This window comes from Convolutriloba macropyga, chromosome 4 (assembly GCF_964194025.1).
Source record: "Convolutriloba macropyga chromosome 4, txConMacr16.3, whole genome shotgun sequence".
In the NCBI taxonomy this organism is placed as follows: domain Eukaryota; kingdom Metazoa; phylum Xenacoelomorpha; order Acoela; family Convolutidae; genus Convolutriloba; species Convolutriloba macropyga.
In genome coordinates this window covers 79,710,247-79,724,979 of record NC_134471.1, presented here as the reverse complement: position 1 = coordinate 79,724,979, position 14,733 = coordinate 79,710,247, and the positions used below count along the sequence as shown (strand labels likewise).

Sequence of the window (14,733 nt, the reverse complement as noted above, 5' to 3'; positions counted from 1 at the left end):
GGACACTTTCTTCTTTTTTTCATGAAGTAAATCAGCCGAATAATTTTCTTCTGCAAAATCAGAATAGGTCTCAAAAAACTTATTGATGTAGAGCCGTAGATTAACAATCCATATTGAATTACTGGCTTAATGATTGTCTGATGATACCGGAGCAAAAGTTTCCTAGGAACAAAATGTCTCAACTTACTTATTCCACATTGTACTCGTAACTTTTTACGTACCGTAACAATATGATCCATAAACCTTAACCTTTTATCCAAAAACACACCTAAATGATTAGCAGTAGAAGAAGTGTAAAGATTTAAAGCACCCAGTTTGAGCACTTTAGTGGAACTGGAAGTTCTAGTAAAATTTACAAAGACCGTTTTCTTGTCATTAAGTGTTAGTTTGTTGTTTACTAGCGATTCGCTTGCGCTCTTTAGATTACTTTCGAGGGAAGGTAAATCCCAGGCCACCCCACTTATATTTTTGTCATAAGCGAAAAGGAATACCTCACTGGCTTAACAACATTGGGCTAAATCGTTGATGTAAATGAGAAATAGAAGAGGCCCAAGAATTGAACCGTGAGGTACACCACAAGAAACCATTCTGAATGGACCCCATTTAATTTGACACACTGTTTTATGTGCGACAGATAGCTTGTCTTCCATTTCAAACAGATACCCCCTAAACCGTATTTAGCAAACTTACTCTACAGAATTTTATGATCGATGGTATTGAATGCCTTTTGAAGATCAAAGAAAAATGAAAAGACTTTTCTATAATTGCAAACCTGATTTTTTCGTCAAAAGAAGCAATAGCAACAATGGTATTATGCTTCTTCCGAAAACCGAATTGGTTGATGTGTATAAAGCCAGAATCTTCCAAATAACTGTAAACCCTTTTGTGAATAATATTTTCGAAGACTTTACTCCATATGATGAGCAACGATATTGGACGGTAGTTCGAGCAATCAGACCTATCGCCAGATTTGAAAAGAGGAATTACTTTTGATTTTGATAAAGCATCAGAAAAATTCCATTTAGAATCGATGCATTTATCACTTCTGTTAATTTAGGCACTATCGCACTTCCGCATGCCTGAATCACTTGGCTGCTGACTTCATCAAGACCACAGGAACACTTGCTTTTCATTGAATCAATAGCCTGGAGAACTTCGAGTTCATTTGCGGGATAGAACCACACACAGCGGTCAAATGAATTGTGGTAAATGAGAGGGTTTCGGGAGTTTTGCTTGAGTCTTTTCACCGATTGTGGCGAAGAACTCATTAATTGCATCCGCCACAACGTGCGGATCAGATCTTTCGACTTCGTCTACCTTAACCGTTCCAGCTGGTTCCTTAGTCCTTCCCTTGCCTTTCAGCTCATTTAAAAGTTTAAATATCTGTCTCGAGTCACCAATACATCTTTCGAACTTTTTAAAATAGAAACTTTTCTTAGCTAATTTAATCTGTTTTTCGCGTTTTTGCCACTTTCCAGGTTTTGTGAGCTTGATTGCGCTTAGCTAACAAAATAATTATTTGATTTGATAACCATGGAGGATTTTGCAATTTGTTTCCACCTGTCTAATGAGGTATCAGTGGTGCGTATTGAGTTAACACTTCACGGAACGAATTTTGAAACTCATCGAACATGCTGTTCACTTCATTGTCAAATTCTAGTTTATCTAATTTTATTTCCAAATCAGCAGCAAAACTTAGTACTTGCAACTCGTCTCGGAGAAACGCTGTATCTCTAGTGAACCGTTTAAATCATGAGACCTGTCAGACTCAACGTGCACGGTGAGAACAATTGGGTAGTGATCAGAAAAACATTGACTTGAAAAAGTTTGGCAGCTATGATGAAAGTCGCATTTAACCAGATAATGGTCCAGCAATGATTCATTTCATTTGAAAAATGCGTTGCATCAGAATTACCTAGTTCAAATCCATTTGAATTCACGACATCCATGTATCTTTCCGTAAGATTGTTGCTTTTAAAAATGTCAATGTTCATGTCTCCACAAACTATCACTAGGTGATTTTTGGTCGAATAATCCATAAAAATTTATCCAAATTAACCACGAATTGAATTTTGTTATTTCTAGTGGGGTTGTGTACTATTAACACCACAAAGACATTTCCATGAGTTTCCAATTTAACTAATAAACTTTCGCTTATATCGCCTTCCAACATGTCGACAATTTTCCCTACACTGAAACATCACACCTCCTCCTCTAGAGCTCCGCGTTTTAGATACAACGGAGCGGAAACCCGACATTCTAAACGACGCACTATCATCATCATTTAACCAAGTTTCCGTTAAACATAAAACCGAAGGTAGTGACTCGAGACTGCCTACTAGAACTTCCAGTTCCTCTAAATGTTTACGCAGACATCTGACATTTGAATTTGGAAAGTTAATGCTACTAGGAAAATGAAACTTATTTAAAGGTGCACGAGCTACTTGCTATTATTGTGGTTGTAGGAAACAGCTCTCCCCATCTTCCGGACTGTAGCCCAAAACCATGCTTCCTTCGAACAACCCACGCACCGATTGAATCGCCACATTGTTCTTCCACTTATAAAATATATTGCCTTCTCTAGTCAATGCAGATTCAATCCGAAAGTCACTTTTCAACAGACTTAAGAACTTCGAACGGGGTTGCGTCGAAAACTCTGATGTTCTTCAAAATTTCAATCTCCATGAGATTTTTCTTCTTTTTCATTCTTGGTCCTTCTTGAAACTCTCGGAATAATTGGTCTGTCTCCTCGCCTGCTGGGCAGTCGATGGGCGATTGAGATATCTCGTTCACCAATACTGGCTCCAATCATCTTTCCGAAGTCCACAACTTTTTTGATAGATGTCTCTGCATCCTCGGCCATGACCTGTCCATTGTCGCTTTCCTTTTCTCTTCTTTTTTTCCAAAAATGTTGATATTCTCTCGTCTGCTGTAGCTTTCTGCCTCCGAAAGGGTTTTGAGATTCGTCATAATTTCCGAATTTTGTACTTCGAGCATTATCTCACATCTCAGTTCCTCCTTGAGTTCCTTTTTTTTAAATATCCGCCAAAGCATCTGACACCATTCCTTTTTTTGAGGGTCGAATGATTCCTCAGTTCGGAAGTTTTTTGAGGAATTGCTTTCTTCACCGCATCTGATAGAAGTTTTTCGCGTTTCTCTGACACATCATTCTGCAGGTTCTCTTCTAATGGACTCAATACTGAACATCCTCGCCTGTTGTCTTGCTTTGTGACTGGGGTCATTGTCTCTGATGGTGTCATGTCCAGATAGCGTAAATTAGGAAATTGTTTTTGATTTTCCTCTGCGTCAGCCCATTCACTATTTTCCATGCTTCGCAGGCTCATCCCTGAAACTATTTATTAAGTATATCACAACAATTAGGCTAACTATTTCTAGAAGTTAGCCACAACAATTAGGCTAACTGTTTCTAGAAGGCTCAACGTACTTCGTACGTTGAGCCTTCTAGAAATAGTTAGCTTGCTTTTTTGAAAGCCAGAACCACTTCATCATTTCAGCACATAATCCAATTTTTTAAATTTTTAGAAACTGCAATCTGACCGAATTTCCATTTCTTTTTTTGCAGTTAACATATAAGCTGTTTTCAATTGTCTTCAAAGAACTCAAAGCCCGACGGTCGATGACCGATTTCTCAACTCAAGTTTGTTTTAGCAATATTTTGGGGGTCACAGATTTTTATTTTACAACAATAAAGGGTACGTATCTCTATTTCTGATTGTCTTTGTATTTTATTTTTGGGAACTGATATGCTCAAAAAATAATGGCTTCTATTTTGTTAATATGGCTTCCTTGAGCTAAGAGAAAAGGAAAAATACACGTTAAGCATTTTTTGTGCTGAAAACCGTCGAAAAAAACCGTCCTTGTGGTGTCGAAAAAGGTTTTGGTGTTTCGCTCGAGTGAGTAGCAGAAATACGGATTGACAAAATTGTAATCATTTGCTTTTGATTGTCCGCATTTAAAAAACAAGTTAGGTCAAATTTGTGCGTGGAAACAATTTCAGCGACTAGTTCTGGAGTAATCCATTGTTTCATATAGTCGATTTGGTTTCCATTAGGTTCATACAATGATAATAATAAATTGTTTGTAGTGTCGTTATCATAAAGTAGTAGCAAGAAAATACAATCATGTACAAATACAATCGATTACAATTTGCGACACTACAAGGTCGCCATTAAAGCGTCTAAGCCGCGACTTTGATTTTACATTCTTATAAATAAGTTAGCGAGGCGGAAAACAGTTTCCTATGACATATCAGCTTCCAAACGTACTTAACTTTTGCCGACTACTTCAGTCGCCCTGTTATCGTATCGATCAGTTTGGAAAAAGTTGACGACCCAGTCGAATTCCCTGCAATTACACTTTGCAATAACAATATGGTTAGAAAATCGGCAGTGTCAAGGATTTCCTACTTGAGGGACTTGGCCTTATTGGATGACTACATCAATCAATTGTTGAGGTCTGAATTCCCAGATGATTCTGACCCTAGTCTTCCAGGCGCTGAAGAGGGTTATGATTTCGAAGCGTATTGTGAGTCTCTGAATGGAAGCTTCGAATGCAAAGATGCTGGATTTTGTATTACTGATGGTATTAGAATTCATCAATTGTCGTCATGGCTGAATCTTATTTTTGAGCATTTTTAAAGAATTGGAAAATTAAAGAATTGGAATTGGTAGAACGGGAGCATTTTTTAAAGAGTTAGAAAAAACTCACCCTCCCCTCCCCCATACACACCCTATAGCTTAAGTCTGAGAATGGAGATTTTTATGGAAATGACCAGCTACTTAAATTCGAAAATGGAAAATTAGTCGTTCGGGACTGATAATGATCATTGTCCAATAAATATATACTAATGCAAATAATTTGAATTTGGGCTGAGTAGGGGAGGTGAAGGGGTTTATTTTCTTGGAACTTTTTTCTAGAGATGTTTGCACAATTCTCTTTATGGCTTGAAATAAAGTGAGTGCATTAGTTAGAAATTTAGAAAGCCCGCATTTTTTGCATGGCTGAAAATGCAACCATGAGAAATAAAACTGCAATCACGTGTATTGTATGGCATAGTTTTTCCCTAATATTTTTTTTGCAACAAGTAAATTAAAATTATAACCATATGGTTAAATATACTTGAAACAAAAAATACTTCAAATCCTTCAAACAAAATAAAATAATAAACATCAACCAATTTCTTGAAGAATCACATTATAAAATTCTCTTTCGGTTGTTTTCTTCCTAAAACTAAAAATAATTTTTAAAAGCTGCTAGGTTACTATTCAAAGGAATTTTTCATGTTGTGAGAGCAAGAAATCATTCAACGTTTTCTTTAAAACGTTATCATTTTGTAATATCATTGCTTTCTGTCACTTTTCCATCGAATAATGATGTAATGCCATGGTGATGTAAAGAGTGGGTGTGTAATGGCTTTTCGGAATGCCGAGACAACTCTGACGAAACTGACGAAGTCTGTAAGGAGTACAACAGGACAGCTGAAGAGAATAACGACAAAGAAGACGACGATGACATTTGCGTTGATGGGTTTTTGAAGTGTCCGGGAGAACTGACTTGTGCGTTGGCTTGTGACACCCTCATTGATTGTAGAGTCGTCGAAGGATATGATGAGACAGTCGAGATTGGATGTGTTCACGCTTGCACAAGGTGGGGTTTTGACCACGCTTTTTGCTGTGTTCTCCTGAGAAACGCTCAAAATACCTTTTTTATAGCTGCGAAGCTGTAAGCTGAGCGAAGCTATATTGCGGTGCTCTTGGTTTTTTCTTGTTGCGCCGTCTGACAATGTTTTTTCGTTTTACATTTGTTCACACAGCAAAGCTGAAAAAGTCAAATTTTCTGAATTACTTTTTCTCTCACAAACGGCCTTTGCGCGCGTGACGTCTTTTAAGGTCAAAGGAACTCATATGTGCAGTAAAGGTCCCTAATAAAGAGGCTTCTGCTGAATGAAATTTAACAAGCTTTATTAATTTATCGCTGAATGTTTTTTGCCTAGATTTTGAGCGGCGTCAATTTTTTCAATTTAGATCTGTATCTGTTTCTATCTCTATTATATGGCACGCAGGTCTATTTTTTCGCAGCTATTCCGGCAATCTGCCGGCTATGTTCATTAATTTGTTTTTGTACTGTATTATAGTTTCTATAATATTATAGCAATTATAAGGGGCTGGCATGTAAATCGTCGCATTGGGGGGGCAGTTCCCATTGATCTGATGATTGACTCTTTGGTCAGTCATGTAACTAACATGTGTCTAGTGATTTATCAGACAAGTTTAGTTAATTCAAACTTAATTATGGGGCTAATTTGACCAAATTTGGTATCACGTGTCAAAAACCTGCTGCGTGAAGGGACGTCTATATAAATGGAACGACAATTCTGACATCCCCTTATTTTCCGGAGAACTATAAAAACGAACTGGACTGCGACTATACTATAAAAGCGCCTAAAGGTCACTTCATACAGATTACGTTTAACTCCTTTGACGTCGAAGATGATATCACCTGTTCATATGATTACCTCATGGTTGCCGATAAGGGTTCGAACAGTGCTCTGAAAATAAATGGAAAGAGAAAAGCTTGCGGGATAATTGAGCCGAACGACCTTCCTGTTTTGAACTCTACGAATGAAGAGATCAATATTTTATTTGTAACCGACGGTGGCGTGGTAGCAAAATGGTGGAATTTCACTCTAGAAGCGATCTCGATTTCAAAGGAAATTTCTGAGGAAGCAAATCGAAAAAAGAGGTCATTTTTAATAGCCGCCCTCATCTTCTCAGCCGGCTATTATAGCGCTCCTATTTTTTTTTTTACTTCGTCGAATAAAAAAATGTTTCGCTTTACCTCATTTTGCCGCCTTTTCAACATTTTGCGTGAAATCTTTTTGACTTCTCTAGACTAGTTTCTCTCTTCTCTCATTCTGCTAAAAGTGATTTTGAACATCAGTTGCTCAGCAAAGCAATTCAAAATGAACAGAGTCAGTATAAAAATTGAAGTCAGAAATAGAAACGGGATAAACCCATAAAGCCCAATTTTAGATGCCCGCTATTTGAACGTCGGTCCTATAAGTATTATTTACCTCTCTCTAATGATTATTGTTATTGATAGTAGCCCCTGTAGCCTCTCTCTAAAAAACAGAAGTATGTTCAACTACGAAATGCCATCAAAATAAATCGGACTTAAAAAAATGTTTTTGTACAAAAATCTTTTTTTTTCAATATCTTCTGTTATTTCAATCCCAATCATGCTTATTGGAATCAACGGCGGCTATTTTCCGGCAATCTGCCGGGTATGTTTTGACTGGGATTTTGGCTTTACAACTACGCCAGATAGTGGAGGGGGGTTTTGGGTGACAACTACCACACCACATTGGTGGCGGAATACTCAGGGTTGGCTTGAATTGAGGCAAAAATAGGGATCTTTTCCGTTTGTGCCCCCCCAGCTTAATGGGCACATGTTGGGCTATTTGCACCCCCCAGACGCACGTGACAATTTTTTTACATAATGATTTACTATGTAATGGCACGTACTATGTAATGGCACGTGCTCTATGTAATGGCATAATGATTTACTATGTAATGGCGCGTAAAAGATCCAAAATTAGTTACAAAAGTTTAGCCATTGAAGGAATTATGGGAGACTCACTGGAACACATTTAGTGGGTCTACAGTAATAGAATAGATTTTTGGTCGATGGATTCTGGATTTAAAGCAGAGATTTTGAAATTACTCCTTCGGTTTGTTCTGTTTTACCCTATTTTTAGTTTTATAGTCATGCGGCTTAGCTTCTAGAACGAGATGTTTTCGTGCTTTTTTAGGTTAACGAGGTGAGGTTTGTGATTAGGATTTATCCTTTACTATGTTGGGTCTCAGTAGCATGTACACTGTTAAGAAACGGATCTCAACTTAAACATATCTGAAATATAGGTTTGCATGGTTTGTCTTTAACAGGCCATTGGCTCAAAAATATTATTTGAACGCCCGCGGTTACGCTCGATGGTAACTCAGCGTAGCAACGTGCTATAGAAGAAAAAATTTTGTGAAGTCGGGTTTTAAAATGGTGGTGTGGGAGGGGGGATGAGAAAAAATAAAGTTAGATCAGATAAATTTGCGATGTTTGTTTTGTAATCAATGCCAATCCTATTGTCAATATCGAAACAGACTATCACACTTTTCCTACAACGACGGCATATGATATGTACGGTTACTATGACCAAGACACCTATGACAGTTTTAGTGACGATGAAAATTATGACAATCTCTTCGTACCTGCTGCGTCATTTGACAAAAATCACCAAAAATGACTGGATCGAGGCCAGTGAATTGCTGCTTAATTTAAGACAAAAATTAGTATTGGGAACAAATATGATGATAATGTTGATCTTTCCATTAATTTTGGCCATTTCGATATCAGTGACGACTGCGGTACACCATGTCCTCTGTATGGTTGTGGACCCCTATTTGTTTGTGTAAGACCAGTTCTGTATGCTGCAGCGGTTTCAGTTAGGCTTTTATTTGACTGTCATCTAGTTTTTATTGCTGAAACTGTGTGTAAAAATAATGTGAATTTATCACTAGAGTAAACATTTGGATATTTTTCTCGATGATAGGAGTTCAATAAACCTCCTTTCTTAAAGGGTACAAAATGAAGCAGAGTGGAGCCCTAATTGGCGACGTGATTGAGTTCTTGTTCTCAAATTTTTTTTTCCAATTTAATTCAATTACTAATCAAGGACCAATTTTTGTGGCCAAGGCAGAGCAGTAGATAAGAACTGAATTAACTTTTATGTTCATTACCCAACTTTTCCTGTCTTTTTTAAAACAATTTTCTCGATTAATTGTCCTCCAGTCTGTTTTTCTCAAAGTTTTTTTCTCAAATGGAAAATATACTGAAAAAAAATGGAAAAAAAATTAGGAGGTAACAGAACCCATTTCGGAAGAAACGGGCAATTGTAGTGAGTTTAGGGCGGTTGAGAATGAAAACGAAACGGCGGTAGAAAAAGTCACCCAACTTTTCCCGTATTTTCAATTTCTTGTCGAGGCATTTTTAAACACCTCTAATCCCAACGACGGGTGAACATTTTTGAAAATTTAAAATTCATTTTAAATGTACTCTATTTGAAAAATTAGGTTTTGGGTGCAGCAGAAAACTGAATATTTTAAATTTAACCACCATACTTTTTGATAAAATGCATAGATTGATTACTCTTAAACGAAGTTGGTAGCAACTATATGAGTCCTGTTGGTCTTTTTTGTGCTACTGACTTTTCCTCTGATATTTTTTTCGTCTTCAAAAACGGGATAAACAGGTAGAGCCAGTTTTCAGGTAAAGCCAGACATTCAGATGCTGAGCAGTCCTAGAGCCTCAAGCCTTAACTAGACTCAAAATGTATTCCCAGACAAAATAGTCCCAAGAAAACAGATAAAACAGTCCCAGACAAAATAATCCCAAGAAAACAGATAAAACAGTCCCAGACAAAATAATCCCAAGAAAACAGATAAAACAGTCCCAGACAAAATAGTCCCAAGAAAACAGATAAAACAGTCCCAGGCAAAATAGTCCCAAGAAAACAGATAAAACAGTCCCAGACAAAATATTCCCAAGAAAACAGATAAAAACAGTCCCAGGCAAAATAGTCCCAAGAAAACAGATAAAACAGTCCCAGGCAAAATAGTCCCAAGAAAACAGATGAAACAGTCCCAGGCAAATTAGTCCCAAGAAAACAGATAAAACAGTCCCAGACAAAATAGTCCCAAGAAAACAGATAAAACAGTCCCAGGCAAAATATTCCGAACTAAATATAGAGTCAAACATATACACATCAAGTAACAAAGAAACCCCTTAAGATATTCATATGATTGTATTACTTTGAACAAATATTAAGATGATTACGACATAGTTGTTTCCAAATAATGCGTTTTGTCACAAGTTTTTGGTTTAATCCTAATTCATATCAATTAAAAACAATGCATTCAGAAGCTTAACTCATAGATTATGTTTGTAAATTGTTTGTAGATAAACCAATTGTTTCAATATTTTATATGGGACTATTTTGTCTGGGACTGTTTTGTCTATTTTCTTGGGACTATTTTGTCTGGGATTATTTTGCAATTTGGGACTGTTTTGTCTGGGACTGTTTTGTCCGGACACGGTTAGGGGCAGTTCACTTAGAGTACCCCCCCCCCCCCCCCACGTTACCCGCCATTCACCTTATTTCACTTTCTGGGTCCATATGACTTTACTGCTGTCTAATTTTTTTTGTGTCATTATCTAGTGGAAGGAATGAATATTAGCAGTGTGTTAACAACTAGCTGTAGTAATTTTTTAAAATCAACTATTGTTGCGATTATAATAGTCGCAAGCGTTGGCACTCGTTAGCTGATCAGGGTACTTTTATCCGCATATATCAACAATGGGGACAACATAGTCGCCTTACTTTGTTCTTCTGATATTTGTTCACATCGATACGTTGTTTTGGCGACAGGGATTGATTAAATAACTTCAAAGTGGCAATTCACTGATTTGAGGCGGTTCATCTTTCAAATATGCCTGATTTCTCTGACTTCAAAGATTTTGTAAAACTCTCCGACGCGGAAATTATTGGCAACGGACATCAAAAAGGAGCTTTCATTGTTCAGTGCGTTTTGGATGGAAAGTCATGTTGACATGAAATATTCACAACTATTCAAAACAAAGATTTCGGAAATTGTTTTGCATTCAACGCATTTCAGCAATTATATAACAACACAAAGCCGTACTCTAGCACGAAGACGGGTTTTGTTAGTGGACTGAAACTGACCCTGTTTGTGGATAAGGATGAATACATCGGAATTTTTGGGCAAAATTCTGGAGCCAGGTAGACCATCTCGAACCCCCGTGATTTCCCCCCGATTAGCACTAAGGATGGGAGCTGTTTTCCACCCTCAACGCCTCAATGACAATTTTCTGAACTAATCCAGATAAAAGCCAAAAGGTTGATAAATACATTCTGTTTAAACCTCATGTTTACAAGGGATGGTAAAAGGTTAAGTAATTATTAAATAATGTTGGAAATCAGGGATTAAAGGGCTGATTAAATGGGCAGCATTTTACAACAATATTGCCATTTTTGAGCTCCTGGAAACCACGAATTTGAATTCAGGTAATTTCGAAATAGATCTTATAACCCTAGCACTGACAGCATAGGGGGGCTCTAACCTGCACTCCCTCCTTCCTTTCCTCCCTTCCTGATTATTACATACACTATAATGGTGGCTATTTTTAGGGAGGCTATTTAATGGGAGAGAACCTAAAAAGTGCCTTGACATTTATTATAAAACAGCTCCCTGTATCGGAATCAGGCCCTGTATCTGAGTGCTGGTTTTGCAACTACCCTCACTCTCTCGCAAGAGTGGATCGTGCGAGCGGAGCAGCCCTTCTCCGATTGTTCCCCCTCTTGGCCTCGAAACGTAGAAGCATCTAAAGAGGCAATGATGTTCACCTACACCCAAGGGGGGTTTATGTTTGAGGCGCTTTTTGAATATCTGGAAAAGGGAAATGATGTAATTTATGAAAGAATCGAAATTTGGCATATTCACGGGTAGAAGCAAAATGCAACGATAATTGTAAATCTTGTAAACTGAAAATAATTTTAAACAAATCTTGAATTTGTTTAATTGTTGTAAGTTTTAAAGTACTCAATTTGAAGATAGCGAAAGAGCTTATCAACTGTAGTTGTTTTTGAAAAAATAGGAATACGAACGGTTTAAGTGAAATTATTTAGTAAGTTTTTGTTCTAAAGAAGTGATTTTACATTTCTTAAGCCCACGCTTTAAATCGTCTTGCTGCTCTTGGAGAGCGCTTGTTAAGAACAATCATGTTCTTTAAGTATCTACTAGCTCATTCATAAACCCCGTGTACCCATTCAAGCTTTCTGCACCCACCTCTGTCATGAGACAGCTTTGAGTCTGGTTTGTAACTGCAGCCAATTGTCCAATTTCCCATTCAGTTCAAATCCGGAAGTATCCCGCAATTCAAGGAATTATTGCGACCCTTGGAACAAAGGACAGTTCAAGTGCGTTGATCAAGTTCTCAATGATTTCAGCTTGAACAAACGGACGTGTGAATGCCCGCAACCGTGTCAGGAACGAGACCTTAAAGTGTCCAGTTCATCTTCAGGCGCGAATCTGATCTGTTTCTTATCTAGGCGCGTTGCTTTAAAAAGCATGAAGACAAAAGAAATTCTGAAATTGTATCGTTTGGGAGGAATTATTGGGAAAAGTAACTTCACCTCAAAGTTGATTGGAAATTAAGAATTCATACGAACCCCCCTCCCCCTCGCCCTTGCTTGAAAATAACAAAATGAATTTTGGTATGTACAAAGACATGCACAGTAGGAGAATTGACGGATCTGTTAAGTTTTGCCCCCCCCCCCCCCCAGCTTAGTGGGCGTATATCTTTTATGACCCCCAGGTGCACGTTCTATTTTTTACATAGTAACGTGCTATATACACATATATTTTGTAACTGGGGGCGTAAAAAAACTCTTGGGGGGACAGAATAGATCCGAATTGGCAAATTGTGGACGGAAGATATTCACTCAGAATTTGTTCACTTTTTTAATAAATAAGGAACAGATTTGTGAGCGTAGAATGGCCAACCGAAGCATATGCGCCTTATTTCGCCTACCTTCTTCGACGATCACCCTCTGACAGAGTTAGAAAGTTCATCGAATATGCAGTAAAAGCCACCGGACACGCTGATGCAACGACAACGCTCAGTGAAATACTGCGAAAGAACTTCGTACGTGTTGAGATATACTTCGAAAATTTGAATTACTTCAGAATCGAAGAAATGCCCAAATATAATATTCCTGTATTGTTCGGGACGCTCGGAGGAAATCTGGGTCTGTGGCTCGGATGGAGTATTCTGGCCTTGTTTGAACTGGTCCAGTGGATTATAACCTGCTGTTCGATTTTGCTGTCGAAGCCATAGAAATTAAATCGACCTTCGTTTCCAATTTTATCTGAAGATATCTGAATGTTTATTGAGGCGTGAGTTTGCGTGAAATTGCACTTACTCGTGTGGAAAGAAACTTATGCCAAAATATTTTTAATCTGGTTCTAAAGGATCCGCATTTATGAAATGTAAACTTGCCTGAGAGCATAATGTTTGTTTTGTAAAACTTGCAACATTTGATATAAAACTCATTTAGATATAGCGCCATAATTTTGCAATCATTTTGCATCTGGTGTGCTTTATGATGCCTCAAATTGATTAAATTTAACGTCATTCTGTTTAATTATTCGCAAATGAAGTTTGTAGCAATTATATCAGTCCTGTGGTTTTTATGCGATTTTTTGTCTGACTCATTTGACTTTTCGGCCTCAAAAATGGGATAAACAGGTAGCACTCGGAGGGCATTAACTGGCCGAGCAGCTCTCTTAGAACCTTACACCTTACTAGTCTTTAAGTATCCGATTCAATGAAATTGTTTTGAGGAGACAATTTCAGAGCCTGAGGGGGCGTTTGACCCCACCCCCCTGAGTAGCCCGAGCCGCTCATTAAGCCCGAGCATTATTATGACTTACTGCATTAAGTTATCAAATTGTGTCAGAGTAGTCTTATGCTTCTTTATTAATGCAATATTTTTGCTGGAATTTTCTGAAATACTCTTCAGCTTGCTTGGCCTCTCGTTCAGAATTTTAATCAACTAAACTACTTTGCCACAGTTTACTACTTAATTATGTTCACAGAAAGTGGTTTTATTTTCTATGGTATCGGTAGTTGTATTCAATGAATTCTAGTAAAATTTTTGAAGCCCAGCATCTAAATATATCTAAGGCACTACTTCCCGGATCAAAAAATTAATTGACTGTTCGTCTAAAACTTCGTCTTAAATTGAATTAAAATCAAGTGGTTTGACGATAGTAGCTTGGTGTTTATAGCTGCGAGGCTGAAATCTGAGCGTAGCTATATTGCGGTGTTCCGGGTTTTTGGTTTCGTCTTGTGACGCTCTTTTTAGTTCACACAGCAAAGCCGAAACTCAAATTTTCTGGGTGACTTCTTCCTTCCACTAACGGCATTTGTGTGCGTGACTTTTTATCTCACTTTCTCCAGTAAAAATGTGAAAGGTCATTTGCACGATTTTTGATTGTGCGGTACGAAAATTTCGCAGCTACTCAGGCAATCTGCCGGCTATATTCTTTTAAATCAACATGCCATGATCGATTTGTTTTCTGTCTAATGTGTCCACAGAATGACGGGATGTGTCTAACTCTTAGTCAGGTCATTTGAATTTTTGTTGTCTAATTGCTCTCAAACAAATTTGTAACAATTATATTAGTCCGGTGGTCTTTTTATGCGATTTTTCGCTTGTCAATTTTGGACTCTTCTGACGCATTTGACTCTTCGTCCTCACAGATAGGATAAACAGGTAGCACCCAGAGGTCATTAAGTTCTCTTAGAGCCTTTCAGCTCACTAGTCTCCAAGTATGCGGTTCACCGAAACTGTTTTGGAGGCGTATACTCATGGTGTGAAAGGCGGTTCTTAAAGTTTGACCGACTTGCCTTTCATTCATTAGAAACAGTAGATTCCAATAATTCCTCAAGCCTATCAGTCAATGTCAAAGGCATTTTGAAGCTCAACTGAAGGAAATAGTGCAGGGCGTGTCAGAAATGGGGGACGGCATGTTGTAAAGAGAAGTGTTTGAAGTTAAAGACGACAGTCTTGTGCATCTT

General features: G+C 37.8%; 2 protein-coding genes and 1 long non-coding RNA gene across 3 annotated transcripts in view; all 3 read left to right on the top strand.

Annotated features, from left to right (window-relative positions):
- LOC142337921 (uncharacterized) overlaps window positions 1-14,733 on the top strand; it is an 85,452-nt gene that overhangs the window by 61,963 nt on the left and 8,756 nt on the right. The window lies entirely within an intron of this gene.
- On the top strand, window positions 4,092-6,773 carry LOC142337941 (membrane frizzled-related protein-like). Its single transcript, XM_075387574.1, has 4 exons — window positions 4,092-4,602; window positions 5,418-5,667; window positions 6,367-6,682; window positions 6,747-6,773. The coding sequence occupies exons 1-4, from the start codon at window positions 4,392-4,394 to the stop codon at window positions 6,771-6,773; spliced, it is 804 nt and encodes a 267-aa protein (XP_075243689.1). The 5' UTR covers window positions 4,092-4,391.
- Window positions 7,278-10,929, top strand: LOC142337922 (uncharacterized). Its single transcript, XR_012758959.1, has 3 exons — window positions 7,278-7,403; window positions 8,175-8,327; window positions 10,542-10,929. It is a non-coding gene; the product is annotated as an uncharacterized LOC142337922 (long non-coding RNA).

Coding starts and splice junctions, on each gene's coding strand:
- LOC142337941 (XM_075387574.1), top strand. CDS start 4,392: ATGGTTAGAAAATCGGCAGTGTCAAGGATTTCCTACTTGAGGGACTTG. Junction 5,668..6,366: donor TGTGTTCACGCTTGCACAAG/GTGGGGTTTTGA, acceptor TGCTGCGTGAAG/GGACGTCTATATAAATGGAA. Junction 6,683..6,746: donor TTGTAACCGACGGTGGCGTG/GTAGCAAAATGG, acceptor TTTCTGAGGAAG/CAAATCGAAAAAAGAGGTCA.